This window comes from Macadamia integrifolia, unplaced genomic scaffold (assembly GCF_013358625.1).
Source record: "Macadamia integrifolia cultivar HAES 741 unplaced genomic scaffold, SCU_Mint_v3 scaffold_48A, whole genome shotgun sequence".
NCBI lineage: Eukaryota > Viridiplantae > Streptophyta > Magnoliopsida > Proteales > Proteaceae > Macadamia > Macadamia integrifolia.
Window position 1 is genome coordinate 39,634 of NW_024870668.1, and position 15,394 is coordinate 55,027.

A 15,394-nucleotide genomic window follows, 5' to 3' on the forward strand; every position below is an offset into this window, starting at 1 on the left:
CAACAAAATTTCATATAAAAATAAAATCATTTGACCAGTCAAACTTATTAAAGAACAAAAACATTTATCTAAATGTTGATTTTTGATGGCTTGATGTGATTTAATATTGATTTTTGACGACTTGATGTTGCTTAATGATTTTTGAGTTTATTGACTTTATTGAATTGTTTTTCTGATGCTTTTGTTATATTGGTATGAATCTTTAATCTTTATTTAGCATATAAGTAGAATTCTATAATTTTTAATATGATATTTGTGCCAAATAAAGTGTTTACATGATAAAATAAAGTAAAATTAGAACGCTTTATTCTCCTAGGCGATGCCTTATGCCCGCCTTATCACCAAAGGGCTTAGGAAGACCCTCAAACGCCTTGTTCGCCTTGTTCGCCTTTCCGCCTTGATAACTATGATTGAAAACACACACACACACACACACACACACACACACACACACACACACACACCAAGCTTGCCTTTTATGGTTGTGCTTTGGCCTAGGTGCTTGCCCTGATGTACTTATTGACAGAACTAATAATGCTTCCTTTGTCACTGTTGACCCTATATCACAATGAATTGGTGTATGCTTTTTTCTATTCTGCAGTTCATCTTAGTTTCTTTACTTCATTATAATATTTTCTTTTCTTTTATTTATTTGTTTATTTTTTTGTTTCATTCTCATGATAATACTGTTACAGGTACTGAAATACGAGTCTGTGCAAGCTATTTGGTTTGTAGAGGACGTGGTGCCATAAGGGCACTTTATGAGTGGATCTAATGTTGTGTAATGATTAGTGGAATGATGGATTGTTTTAGGGCCATTGTTCAGTGTAAGGGTAAGTTCTTGAGTAGTTCACTATTTCATAGAGATTGGAGAATGAATACATTGGTACTTATTTGAGTTTTAGTTGTGCACTTTATTGCGTTCTACCGTTGTGGAAATGGTTGAACCTTAAATTGGGATTCTCTTTCTTTTTATTGCTTCTTATAGATATGGTATGTGGAAATTTGGTGGTGCATTTATTACTCCAGACTAATACCAATACCTCATATTCCTTAACTCAGGACCACAGATAAACTTGTTTATAGCCCTACTAATGGGTTCCTAGTCTCCTAAGACATAATGGTTAGGGTTTAGAAAGCGGAGGAAATTCCAGAACCGTAGGTGAGGAACAAACCAGATTTAAGAGAAAATTTTAAAACTTACTCAAAATAGGGTTGAGTGCTCAATAAGAGAGGGGAATGGTTCAGTAAAATTCGATTTGAATCTGATGGTTAGATACCAAGTTGATGAGGAGTCCTATTGGTGCTAGGATTATAGTTTAGAAACCTAGAACAGCCGAATTGATGGCAGGGCGGCTAATCCAGAATTTGATTAGGGCAATAATCAGTCATTATTTAGTAAACTTAAGTCCAGAAATCAGAAAGCAATATCAGTTTCAGAAAGTTCAGATTTGAAGAAGTGGATTTAAAGTAGGATTTCAGAAATTGATGGAGAAAACTGAGGAAACAGAAACCAATAATTGATTAAACAAGTTGATAGCATGAAGCAGCAGCGATTAATTAACGATTAACTCAAAATAAATAGGATCAATTGGAGGTGACATTCTTTTGAGGCTCTTCTGTAGTAAGTGTCTTCTCTTGAGCCATTGTAGTAGCTTCAACAGATTTCTCCCTGAATTCTTATGTAGCTTCTTCCTTGTTTGTTTCAACACCAATTTCTTCTTCAGCCTTGCCTTCCTCATCATCTTCTACTGGTTCCTCTTCCTTTTCTTCATATTCTATCTCTTCAGAAGATTCCAGCTGTTGGAGGGTATCATCACTCGTCTTCTGAATATTTTCTCCTTGCCACCTATTTTGTCTCCTCGAGACTCGAGAGTATATTCACCACTTTATTAGTTTGATGACAAAATAAAGATTCATATCATACTTCAGTAGGGAAGAGGAATCTTTTGGCTTACCAAAATTGATGCAGGCAAGGGAATGAAAAAGCCCCCATTATGCCTGTGGGTAATTGGCCCCAAGGGGAGTCCAAAGGAGAAAATCCCAAAACTGAACGAGAAGATTTGATGGAGAAAATAAGAAAGCAACAGTAATAATGGAAGAGAATTAATGCGGGGCCGGTGGGCCCCAAGAGAACCAACCCGATTGGATGTGGGCCCACTTAAATGCGTAATAGCATCAGTGGCAATGTGGTAATTAAATTGAAGTTCACAAGGTAGAGTGGCACTTTTGTAAATAACCAGGAATTCTTAATGGAGTGGCAGAATCATAATTCTGAGAAAACTCCCAGCTAAAAGTAGCAAAATGGCGGATATGGGTTAAAGGGGGTGTTCTGGAAAATAATAATTGTGAATGGGAAACAGAATAGCTATAGTACTAAAGGGTAATTAGATTAATCAGGTTCAAGAATAGGTTAAATAGAACTCAACTTAGTGGGCAGGGCATACTTGTAATTATCATGAGCAAGGCTCCCGCCTTCTCCATGACAAACAGAATAACCAAGGCGGAAACCAGAAACTTGAGATCGATTCAGCCACCTAACCAAGGCTCCAAATCTCAGGAAAATTTGTGAACAGAATTGCCTTCCCCAGATTTATTGAATCCAAGACTCAACAACATCTAACAACAAGCTTTGATCAAGTATTAAAGTTCTGAAATTCCTCCAGGCGGTAGTTGCAGGGTCAGCCATGAATCAGACCTCAAGTTCTCAACAGGGTCGATCACAGGCACTGAAATCTTAGGGTTTCTGATTGCCCAGAAGAATATTTCCTTCAGTCAAAATCTCAGGTTAGGAGAGTTAGGATTGAGGGAGATCGGTTGAGTCCCTCTCAGGTCCACTGGTTTGGTGATGGCAGAAGTGAGTGCAGGAAGATGAAGAACAAGGAATAAGAGAGAGAAAGATAGAGAGAGAAAGAGAAGTCGCACAGGGAGGGTGATCGCACCAAGAGGGAAGAAGGGGGTTTCCTCACAGAGAAGGAGAGAGGAAGAGAGAGAAAAGTGAGATCGCAGGGAAGAGAAGAGAAGAAGAAGAGGAAGAAGAAGAAGAAGAAGAAGGGGGAAGAAGACAGCCACGCAGGGGGGAGGGGAGTTGCACAATCACTTATTTCTTTATTAATCAACTTTTTTATTCCTTGGGTTACATGCCCTACTTATATTAAATCAAAATAAAAACTCTTAAGACTGAAATAGAGAATCCTAATTGCTTCCTAAATTAAAGTCTAATAAAATAGAAATACAATAAAACTAAAATTGAAAATTTCTACTTACCTAATAGCTACACCAAAATAACCTAAAATAAAAGATAACAAATATTCTCAAAATAAAATAAAATCCTAAAATATTCTATTAATCTTGAGTCCAAATTAATAACTTGGAACTCAAATTGGATCTGGGTCATGGTCCGGGTTCTGGAGCAGGCTTGGGTTGATCCATTGGAGCGCTGCTGCATCACAGAGGCTTTGAACCCATTCGCCCAACTTCTCAAGGTTTCTCAGATTTGAACTCTCAACCCTTTGTACTCTAAAACCACCACAAGGATCACTGGTAGTAGCAATCAAGAGAAGTGAGTGAGACCCCTGAAACAGAACCTGGCGAAAGTGTTTGAACAGTTTAGTTGCAGGTCAAAGTCTTCTTTGTTTGGTGCAATATTAAGGACTCATTTCAGAGGGTTTTGGTCGCCCCTACAGCAGGTTTGAGCACATCCAAAAAAATCAGAGGAAAGAAGAAGGATCAAGGGAGATTGATCTAAGTTTGCAGACCCATCAGAGGAGTATCAATGGGGATCGACTCCAACAACTAGGGCTGTTTATGTTACCCAGAAAACAGAGTAACAGCATTGGTTTAGTAGAAACAGAAAATAGAAGAGGTAGCAGATCGATGGGAGAGGAAGAAGAAAGAAGAGGGGAGAGAAGAAAGATTGCAGGAAAGAGAAGAAAGGGGGGTTGTCTCGCTGGACAGGGGGGGGAATAAGAGAGAGAATGGGGAAGGGGGGAGAAGACAGCCACGCAGGCCTGTCACAACTTCATTCTTTCTTCAATTCAATTGACTAATTTCTTAGGTTACATGCCTTACTTATACTAAATCAAAATAAAAACTCTTAAAACTGAAATAGAAAATCCTAATTGCTTTCTAAATTAAAGTCTAATGAAATGGAAACACAATAAAACTAAAATTGGAAATTTCTACTTACTTAATAGCGACTCCAAAATAACCTAAAATAAAAGATAACAAATATTCTCAAAATAAAATAAAATCCTAGAATATTCTATTAATCTTGAATCCAAATTAGTAACTTGGAGCCCAAATTGGATTTGGGTCTTGGTCCGGGTTTTGGAGCAAGTTTGGGTCGATCCATCGGAGCGCTGTTGCATCAACTCCCCTGTTGTTTAGAAAAACTCGTCCACGAGTTTTATAGAAGAAGAGAATCAACACCACTCGATCAATGGCTCCAAAGGGGTAAAGATCTAGTGCACCTCGCGATCGCGATCAACAGTCATGATCTTCTGATGGTCGTCAACAAATGATATGACTTTGATCGGAATCGGATGGTGGGGCTTCACAAATGAGATCGGGCCATCGATCGGTTCTTCAGAAACATCCTTCATCGGATCGTTTCGTTCATCTTCAACATCGATAGCAGAGCTTGATGTAATGGCTCTAGATGGGGGCATGGTTCTCGAGGTTTGTCACAATGTCATGAGTAACGTGACCTTGCTGTCCGCCGGGCTTTCGAATACGTGACTCTAGGGCATCAAGCCTTGTGTTAATGTCCTGGAGGGTAACAGCTTGTGCTTCCCTTTGTATCCTATATGCTTCCCTTTCTTCTTGAAAAACTCTAATCATCTCCAACATCTCTTCATTCTGTCGAAGTAACCGAGTCAACAGTTCAAATGAGGGGGTGGTGTGAGCAACCATTGGAGTAAAGGAGTTGACAGGAAATTTGCTCTGATACTAGATAATAAGGAGCCGGTGGGTCCACCTAAATGCTTAGAGCTAAAGTCTAGAAACAGTGGCAATTTGGTAATTAAGTGACCTACCCAAAAGGCAAATACTCTAGTACCAAGAGGTAATCGCACTTTTGTAAATACCCAGAAATTCCTAAGTGGGAATTTGATTTATTGCTTAGGGTCAAACTAGGAAGGGCATTCAACTCAATGGCAGGGTGTAAATAAGAGGATAAAGTAGGGGGCAACATTATGGAGGTAAAACAAAAGGACTTTTACACAAAAAACGAAAGGCCTTATGTAACGTATGAGTTGAGAGGGGTAATATGGGAGTGGGACTTAAAGTATAGGATAGAGGAGAATATAAGGAGAGGGGAAGGGTAACCTTGGAAAATATTAATATGACTTTAACACAAAAGGAAAAAAGCAATAAAGAAGGATAATGACTAAGAGAGGAAAAGAAACTTTAAGTCTTCTTCTTCCATGAGACTGAATAGTGGCGGAAAACCAGGAACTCCTCAATTCGAACTAGCAATGAACCCATTCGCCCAACTTCTCAAGGTTTCTCAGATTTGAACTCTCAACCCTTTGTACTCTAAAGCCACCACAAGGATCACTGGTAGTAGCAATCAAGAGAAGTGAGTGAGACCCCTGAAACAGAACCTGGCGAAAGTGTTTGAACAGTTTAGTTGCAGGTCAAAGTCTTCTTTGTTTGGTGCAATATTAAGGACTCATTTCAGAGGGTTTTGGTCGCCCCTACAGCAGGTTTAAGCACATCCAAAAAAATCAGAGGAAAGAAGAAGGATCAAGGGAGATTGATCCAACTTTGCAGACCCATCAGAGGAGTATCAATGGGGATCGACTCCAACAACCAGGGCTGTTTATGTTACCCAAAAAACAGAGTAACAGTAATGGTTTAGTAGAAACAGAAAATAGAAGAGGTAGCATATCGATGGGAGAGGAAGAAGAAAGAAGAGGGGAGAGAAGAAAGATTGCAGGAAAGAGAAGAAAGGGGGGTTGTCTCGCTGGACAGGGGGGGGAATAAGAGAGAGAATGGGGAAGGGGGGAGAAGACAGCCACGCAGGCCTGTCACAACTTCATTCTTTCTTCAATTCAATTGACTAATTTCTTAGGTTACATGCCTTACTTATACTAAATCAAAATAAAAACTCTTAAAACTGAAATAGAAAATCCTAATTGCTTTCTAAATTAAAGTCTAATGAAATGGAAACACAATAAAACTAAAATTGGAAATTTCTACTTACCTAATAGCTACTCCAAAATAACCTAAAATAAAAGATAACAAATATTCTCAAAATAAAATAAAATCCTAGAATATTCTATTAATCTTGAATCCAAATTAGTAACTTGGAACCCAAATTGGATCTGGGTCTTGGTCCGGGTTCTGGAGCAGGTTTGGGTTGATCCATCGGAGCGCTGCTACATCAAGAATAGTAGAAGAAATAAGTAGAAAGCTTAGAAAATCAAACTAGCAAAGTCAAGTTGTCAACGAGGCTGCTACCTTGGGAAAAATGCAATAATGAAGGAGAAATCATCCACAATTATTACTTTAGACCAATATTAATACCCAAATGCTCAAATTTCGTAACTCAACATAGCAAATAAGCTTGTTTGCAGCCCTATATGGACTACCTTTCTGAAAAACGAGATTAGACTTTATCAGACAAAAACCTAAAACAATGAGTAAAGTGGTCATGTCTCTCACAATAATAGTAAGAATTGCAAAATTTTGTTCTCGTTGGATAGGTAACTCCATGACCTATCAACAACATTAATATCATGCAAAATAGAAAGGTTTTGACCGTTCAAAAGTATCCCAAATAGTTAGTGAGGGTTATTATCCAATATCTTGTGATGTGATAGTCCAAACACCCAAAACTGATCTGATGGTCTGTGGAGCATATCCAAACCTCTCAACTAGGAGCATCACCATCACCCTGCTGACACCATCTTAACCAATTCAAGCGGCTGAGTTTCCAAGTTTATATGTATATATATGTTTATATATATATATATATATATATTTATGAGCTTCCAAGTTGTTTAATATGGAAAAGGGACGATGCCCTTAATCAACTCTGGGAAACTGTGTATTTTACCCCCCTCATTAATTCTCGAGAAGATTTTTGTTCATAGCTAAATAGAACTATAGATTTTATTCTTCTCCCTCTGTCCGAAAAAGACTGTCTTCTTTGAAAAAGCCCACATCTTAAAGAGGCTGTTGTTAATGCATTAATCTCCACTAATTCAAACTGATGTAGCTCGATGTTTGAGGAAGAAAAGAAAGATTAGTGGTATTCAGCCAGCCCAATCAGCCTGCCCTTGGTCCACTTTTGTGGGCCAGATTGAGGACCATGCTTTGGGCCCATTTAAAAAAGGCCGTTACCCAGTGTACAACGGCTTCCCGCACTTAAGCAGGGTTCTGGGAGGGTATATAGGTAGACAGCCTTACCCCCTTTATGGAGAGGCTGGTTCCCAGGACTCAAACCCGCACCACTGCCTAGGTGGAAAGAGCCCTTTGCCATTGCTCCAATCAATGACCCCTTTTGGGCCCATTTGTTGGTTATAATAATGCCCATAATTTCCAGATTATGTTTTTCCCATGTTGCCATCCACCAGCACCAATTGTGGAAGATATTTATCAGATTTTTGGGGCTCATAGAGTCCTTGCATGGAGATATTAAATAGGAGGCCAGGTTTCTGATTGGATGGAGCATCTTCTAGAAGATTTGGAGCTGTCGAGATTTAGTTACTAATTTGTGCTAGTCAATGACAATGTTAGATTTGTTCGGTGTCTATTTTGGAGTTTATATTTCCTTGTAAGCTTTATTAAGTTTTTATTTTGTTGAATCTCTCCATTAGCCAATGAGACTTGCTATTTTTGTAACAAGGCAGTTTTATTTAATAAAGAAGAGGGAAAGGGGTGGAGAGTCTCTAGACTCGCACGATTTTGACAATTGCTTGGATGGCTTTATGCTGTTATTTTGTTGGATGCAGAAACCGTAGTGGGAGACTAGATGGGTTTGTGGGATTCTAACCTAGGTTTGAGTGGGAGGCTCAACCATATCACTTCCTTTTTATTTTCTATTTTCTTCTTTCATTCTCCTGAAATCCAAGTGGGTAAGGTCTTTAATTCAGTTCTTCTTCTTCATCTATTGAGTTTCATAATCCATTGAATCTGCCTACTTCCACGGAATACTTTCTATTAATTTCTGTTAGTTTCTAATTCAGACTTCAGTCATCATCTCCATATTTTGTTGATCTTTTACCTGAGTATCCTGTTCAGTTGTTTGAATTTAAGTTTTTAAAGTTAATAAACCTGCGCATGGTGTTACAGGTCCATAGCTAATCAGCTGCTGTTTCCTGTCCCCTTACCAAATTAGCAACTTCTATTTTCTCCTCCTGGTCTAGTTTTGGCCGGATTTCTCTTAGGATTTGGAAAAGATCCTATCTTTTAGGATTTTGAATACTGTTATAGACAGGGTTACTAATCTCTGTTTGCCTTAAGTTTTCTGACATTCTAATTTTCGATTCAGATTACTTTCTAATTCTGTGACAGTACAATAACTTTCTAATTCTGTGACAGTCGACTAACTTAACATCCAGCCGTCATATCTGGATCAAATTTTGAGTATTCATTCACCTCACTAATGGGCACACTCGGCCAGGGTCTTGTCTCAATCAGGTTGTTCTGCTGCGAGTCACAGAAATTCTCTCATTCTGGTTTTTACTCCTGCCCTGCGATTCTGTTTATTCTTGGTTCTCCTTGTCCCTAGAAATAGGTGATTAGGATTATTTCACGAATCCTATTCCGACATTACCCTTATTAGTTTGGCTTATGTACCAGAGGGAAACAATTATGACAAATGTTCTTTCTTGAAGACTGTGTCCTCATCGACTCTCCCACTGCTATCTACTGTTGTTTGACTGAGAGATTCTCCTCTCAACTAAAATAAAATAAATGTGTGGATTATTAAATGGGGGCATTATGGGGGATACAACAAAACATATGTTGCTTTTAAAACGGACAAATTTTAGGATGGCGAAAAACCTCAAATGGGACTATCTTTGTGGAATAGAGGGAGTATTCTTTTTTTAATCCATGGTTGTACAGCGCCGTTAGTAACAAAAAATCAATTCTTCTCATCCATGTTGCACAACTGCCTGTTCAATTTTGAATAAATGGTATGCAAGAGGAGACTGATCGTGTGAGGGTTTCATTGCTTGCAAGATATGTTGTCTGCATTACTCTTTCATTACATGCATGCTTAATTGCTTTTGCAAATGCCAATTTTTATTTTTATTTTTTTATTTATTTTTTGATAGGTAAAACTAAATTATTTAATTCAGATGCCAAAATATTGAAGCATGCTAATGTTTTCTTTCAGGTTCTTTGTGCCATCGGTTCTTGTTCTTTGCCATCTTCTTATCTAGTTTTCGAGATGTAGTGGCAGTGCAAACACAACTTGAGCCTGGTTCTCTCATTTCCACGGCTGTGCTTGCTGACTCTCCTAGTAGTGGGATTTTTGATCCTATAGAAATATCACCTTCCGTGATTCCACATTATCCAATTCCAGCAGAACCGTTGCCACCAATGTACCCTTCCTTCCCTACTACTTATGAGCCAGTCTTGACCGGGAGATGCGTGGTAAACTTTTCTGCTATTTCAAAAATCATGGAGAGAACAGCAGATGACTGTGCTGCACCTTTGGCAGCACTCGTAGGGAATGTAATCTGTTGTCCCCAGGTTAATAGTTTGCTCCGCATCTTCCAAGGTTATTACGGTGTCAAGTCTGATGAACTGGTTTTGCGTAAGGGATTGGCCAATGATTGTTTTTTGGATATTATTAGTATATTATCCAGCAGAGGGGCAAACAATACTATACCTACACTTTGCTCCATAAATTCAACAAACCTTACTGGTGGGTCCTGTCCTGTGAAGGATGCAACCACATTTGAGGATATGGTAAATACAAGCAAATTACTCGATTCATGCAGCAGTGTTGACCCGCTTAAGGAGTGTTGTAGACCAATTTGCCAGCCTGCTATTATGGAAGCTGCTCTACGCATTTCAGCGACAGAATCAACTATTTCTGCAAATGCAGATGTAACTGGGGAGTCTAATGCGATGGATGCCCTTAATGATTGCAAAGGTGTGGTTTACTCATGGCTTTCAAGGAAGCTCTCGTCAGATGTGGCCAACACTGCATTTCGAATATTATCTGCCTGCAAGGTTAACAAAGGTAAAATATTGATAAAGTTATTCATGATACTCATAATTTTGCACTTTTAACTTTTGGTCAACTTTCCTTGTATTTCATGTTTTTCTTCTGTGCAAGTATTACACTATATGTGATTCTATTGTCAACATGTAAAATGGATTTGAAACAAGGTTCCACGTTTTGGTTTCAAGCTTGGTTTTTCGACCAAGCTCGAAATTGAAATATTTTGCAAAACTGCAAAATTTCGGTTGAAACCTGGAAGTTTCGGTGGATGGTTTCGAAGCTCAAATGGCCAAACCAGGTCTGGAAACTTCTAGGGAACCCTGGTTTATGCCTTCTAAACATATTGGTGATGCAGAATTGAAGACTTATGAAGGAGGGCTAATAGTTAATCATGATTTTGGTTCTTTGAGTTGCTGTTTTAGTTGTTTTGTTTCTTTGGTTTATGTCTTTGTTTAGGTTCATTTGGTTGAACCATTGGTCCAATTTAAGTTGTGGTTTAGTTTGGTTCAAACCTCCCTTCTTGGGGAAGGACTTGTCAGCCATTTTCCCCTGTAAGTATGACTTACAGGTTAGATAAGGTTGTGCCTCAAGACTTTCAAGAGGTCCATCCCTTAGCAATCTATTAATCTTGTCTACATCAGTGTGGCTTAGCCTAAGATGCCAGAGATAAATTTAGTTTCTAAAGAATTCTTTCATTTTGTTACACTAATAGTCATACTGGAATTGTTGGATTCATTCAAAACAGATTTAAGAAAATATAGTCCATTCATTCCATATCTAGAGGCAACAAATTTGCCTTTGAAAGAGATAATCAAATCATCATTAAATGAAAGACTATAACCTTCATCAGTAAGTCTTTGAACTGAAACCAAATTCCTACTGAATCCAGGCACATAATAAAAATTTTTTGATTTCAAATATCCAGCATGACTAAAACAAATAGTAAAAGTGCCAACTGAAATGACGTCGACCTCATCTCTCGTCCCCACTCATAGGATGATCTCATTCTTCCTTGTCCTTCTGGTCCCCCTAAAACCGTTGCAACATATTGCAAGCATATGCGGTAGACCTAGAGTCTACACATGTCAAGTCAGTTGGTCGTACCAACAAATGAGATTCAATTAAGACAAAGGATTCATATATACTTGCCTCTGCATTGGAAGCAATCAACTCACAAAGAAAGGTGGTGCAACCAATCCTAGACAGTCTCTGTGTGAAGACCAATCTTCCCACTCTATGTCTTCTCAAGGTACTTCATAAGCTCCTTGGCAGAAGAGAAGTCATCATATGAAATCTCAAGGCTTTTGTCATTCGAACTGTGTACGAAGACCCTTGCTTGGGCATTCATACAGTTGAATCCCTCCCAATTCACAGAGGACACCATCAAATGTGTGTGCAAGTGGAGAACAGAGGATTCAAACACAAAGATCAGATTTTGAGCCCTTAGAACATTGAGAAGTGATTCCTTCCATTCATGGTTAGTTGGGTCCAGTCATTTGTTGTTACTTAGAAGCGAGGTAAGGGCATATTACTATGTGTCATATTAGAAAATTGTAGACAGATCTACACAACATGTACAAGGAATTAAAACAATAATTCTAACCATTGAGATAATGTAGTAAGGAACATGTGCAATAAACTCAATGGTCCCACACATCTCCAACTTACCTCTCAGTCAGAAATGTGTATTGATGTCTACTAAGCCCTTTAATACAGAAGCAGATTACAAGTAACTACCCCAGCAGTTTATAACCCCAAGCAACAGTTTAATTCCCAGTAGCTATGTGAGACTAACCCAAACAGACTAGGAAACAAAAGGAATAAGATAGAACTAACCCCCACAAGCTAAAAGCTAAATTAACAAAAGAAATCAGACCAAAGGTCCAATCGGCTGGAGAGAGAAAGTCACCTGCGATGGAGCCAAAGAGAGAGAAGTGCGGGTGGACCTGTGTGGCTCCAATGGAGCTGCAAAGCTGATAGATTGTAGGGCCCAGGGAGGGTACAAAGACCCCCCAAGTTTGAAGAACTTCTGACAGCTGGTTTGATGGTTAGAAAGTTATGAACTTTCTTGATTTTAGACCTAGGAGAGAGATCGCAGGCTTCAAGATGTGAAATTCTTGTGTATCAATTCTGGTTCTGAGAACTTTGGGCAGATCTGAAATTCTTTAACTCCTCACAGTAGCAGTGAACAGATGCAGCAAATAATGAACAGAGAACGAAAATAAAGACAAGGTAAAAGCAGGGAAGAAAGGCTATCTGGGCCCGGGTTTCTCACCCACAGCTATGCCAGCTGTTCTAAGCAATTGACTGCAATTTTCTTTATTCAAATCTGAGAAATAAGAGTACATAGGCTCCTCTATATATAGAGGGTAGAATAGCAGTCATACCATAACTTGGAGTTAGACTCCAAGTAGGTCTAAACATTACATCATAGGAGTTGGACTCCAACTAGGACTAGACTAGAACTCCAACACGGAGTAAGTAACTAACAACTTAATTAATTAAGTGAGAATCGATGGGCCCAATGGGCACTTATTTAATATCACTTAAACCCCTTATTTAAGAGGTGCGATTGGGGCGTTTGGGGTTGAGCTTCCTCCTTTGATAGCCTAGCCCAAAGTATGGATCTACATCACCCTTGATGTGTACAGCTTAGCCTGTCGGAGTTCATTGAACACATCCCTAGCTGTCGAATCCCTAGTGGAGATATGACCTTCGATATACTTTGTCCACTTGAGTGTCAGCTTAGCCTGTTGGAGTGCATTGCACACTCAAGTCAAGTACTTACCTATCCATTAGAAATGGATCATGGTATCAGGTCAATACCCACATACAAAGGCATACCGTACTAATGCAAATTAATAATAAAAAATAGGCTTGTTTTGTTAGGAATAAGCCAAGGGTTGGGTTGTATATGTGTTGGGCCTTCAGTCCATGTGGCTTGAAGTGTATTGGGACACTTTATTGGTCTAAAGGAGGGGTTCTAAGATTGAGTACGGGATTACTAGTTAGTTTCCTTTTTAGTTGGGCTTTGATGGGGTTATTTAGTTTCTAATTTTAGTACCTAGTTAGTTTATAATTTTCAGTCATAAGTTAGTTTCTAATTCCAGTTGTTTGATTTCCTAGTTTACTTTCCCAGATTTAGTAACTAGATGTTAGTATCTTTATTTCAGTTTTTTAGTAACTATGAAGTTACTAAATTGTAATCACCCCACCCCGTCATTATTATAAATAAAGAAGAGGGCTCCCATTAAGCCTCGAATGATTTTATGAATGAAAAAAGGTTGCTGTTTGCTCTTATGAGTGTGCTTTGTGTGTGATCAAAGTGATGGACTGGTGTTTGATCCGGTGACTCTTTCCGGCATGAAGTCCAAGAGGTCTCTTCAATCTTTTTTTCTCATCTCTTCTAATGTATTCAATTATTTTCTAGTTTTATTTTCAAGGTTCTGCTACTGTCCAACAGATCAGGTATTTATATCACAACTTCTGCCCAGAATTTGTACCTAAAGATACAATCGGCCTCTACTGTTGTTGGAGTTCCAGCCACATGATGGCTTCACTATTTGGGTCGATTGTTCCCCTTGTTAAGAGAGTGGTTCGGTCCAATTTCTAGGGTGATCAGACCTGGAATTTGACAGATACAAGAAATCTCCCTAATCTGGTCGATCCCAGTATCAACCCTATTCTGCCCAGAAATTCAATCAATTACTCTGATTGTTTGTGCATGATATTGGTCACTATTTAACCTTGTTTCGATTCCAGATTTTAGTGATCTAAAGTCTCTGTTTTCCGGTTTCCTTCTAGTTGCAGAATTTCTGAAATATAGGGATCAATAGGGCTGATCCTTACTAATTGATCTCAGTCTGATTTGTATTCTGTTCTAGACTTATTTGGTGAATGTGTGGTTGTTCTTTGATTTAAAAGTTCCTGCAGATTGAGACGTGGTTAGACCCCTATCCTAGTCTACATTACGTACCCACCACGTCCACTTCTTATTACACCAGAGATGGAAGTGAGCAACTCACTCATCTGACCCTAGGCTCAGCCTGTCGGATTTCACCTTGAATCTTCAAGGTAGTCCCCACTGACTATGATAGGAGGCCACGAGATCCTTACATTTAAGGGTTTCCGTTGTGCACTTGTTTTCGTAGTCGAGGGTAATGTAGGTATTTAACAATTTAAACACAGTACTTTAAGTTACTCCTAACGATCATACATCTCATGCATCAAGTAAGGCGCATGAACTAAATAACTACATATGACATTGGATAGGTATATAAAATAATATACAATATGATCTTGGGATTCGATAATCATTCTCTAATGATCTTTGTAAATCTTGATCAAATATTCAATGCTCCCATTGGATGCGGCATCATACAGTACATGTCACATCTCCTTCCCTCCATCATGCTCCATCTCGAAGTACATTGTATGTCCGTACATATTACATCTCAAAGTCCTATTCTAAGTTACATCTCATTAAAATTAAAAACTAAAATTAAAATTAATTAATTACAACCCTTTGAGAAGACCCCTTGAGAAAACCAACCCTCTCCAGTCTCCATTTAGAGTTGCCCAAGAGGGTGGATACATTTCTTAAAGGGGAAGGGTTAAGAATGTAACAAAACCATGCTTCACATGCATCACATACATTCGATCTTACGATCATCCCATGCTACAAAGCAAAGGTTAGGCACAATAATTGCATTGCATAATATTAACACTTAATATTATTAAAGCGTATGCATTTTACTTGTTCTTTGTAATAGATATGCCAAAATCACGGTTTTAGGGGCATATTGGTCATTACAACACCTTGTAATCATATGCTATTGAACTCTTTAATTAAGAGCGGGTGCTGAAACAAAATCTAAGGTTTTAAAGGGTATCTTAGTCATTTCAATACTTTTAACAGAGAAGCCCTGTTGAGCCCATTTCCTGACCCTCAGACCATAACTACCCTCCTCTAGCAGCTTCGGTCACTGGAAATTCCTAGCTCTCTCCGGTAAGCCAATCCCTGCACCTTCCTCCACCACCGCCACTGCCAACCTCCACCCATCTGCCCCTCCTCCCTCTACCACATTCAAACCTTGGTCCTCTGTTGTCAGTCCCACCCCTACCTTCTAGAATCGGCCACTCCCTTCACTTTGTTCCCCCCTTTGTCGTTAATGGCAAGAAGGTGGGTCTCTCTCCCCCCCCCCC

The 15,394-nt window shown here is 38.9% G+C and overlaps 1 protein-coding gene across 6 annotated transcripts in view; it reads left to right on the forward strand.

Moving 5' to 3' along the window:
* LOC122071669 (uncharacterized GPI-anchored protein At1g61900) overlaps window positions 1-15,394 on the forward strand; it is a 64,151-nt gene that overhangs the window by 21,886 nt on the left and 26,871 nt on the right. For all 6 annotated transcript variants that reach the window (XM_042636052.1, XM_042636047.1, XM_042636046.1 and 3 more), the window contains 2 exons: window positions 696-833; window positions 9,353-10,207. In XM_042636052.1, coding sequence (XP_042491986.1) covers window positions 785-833; window positions 9,353-10,207 — 904 coding nt within the window. In that variant the 5' untranslated portion in view covers window positions 696-784. The remainder of the gene's footprint in view (window positions 1-695; window positions 834-9,352; window positions 10,208-15,394) is intronic.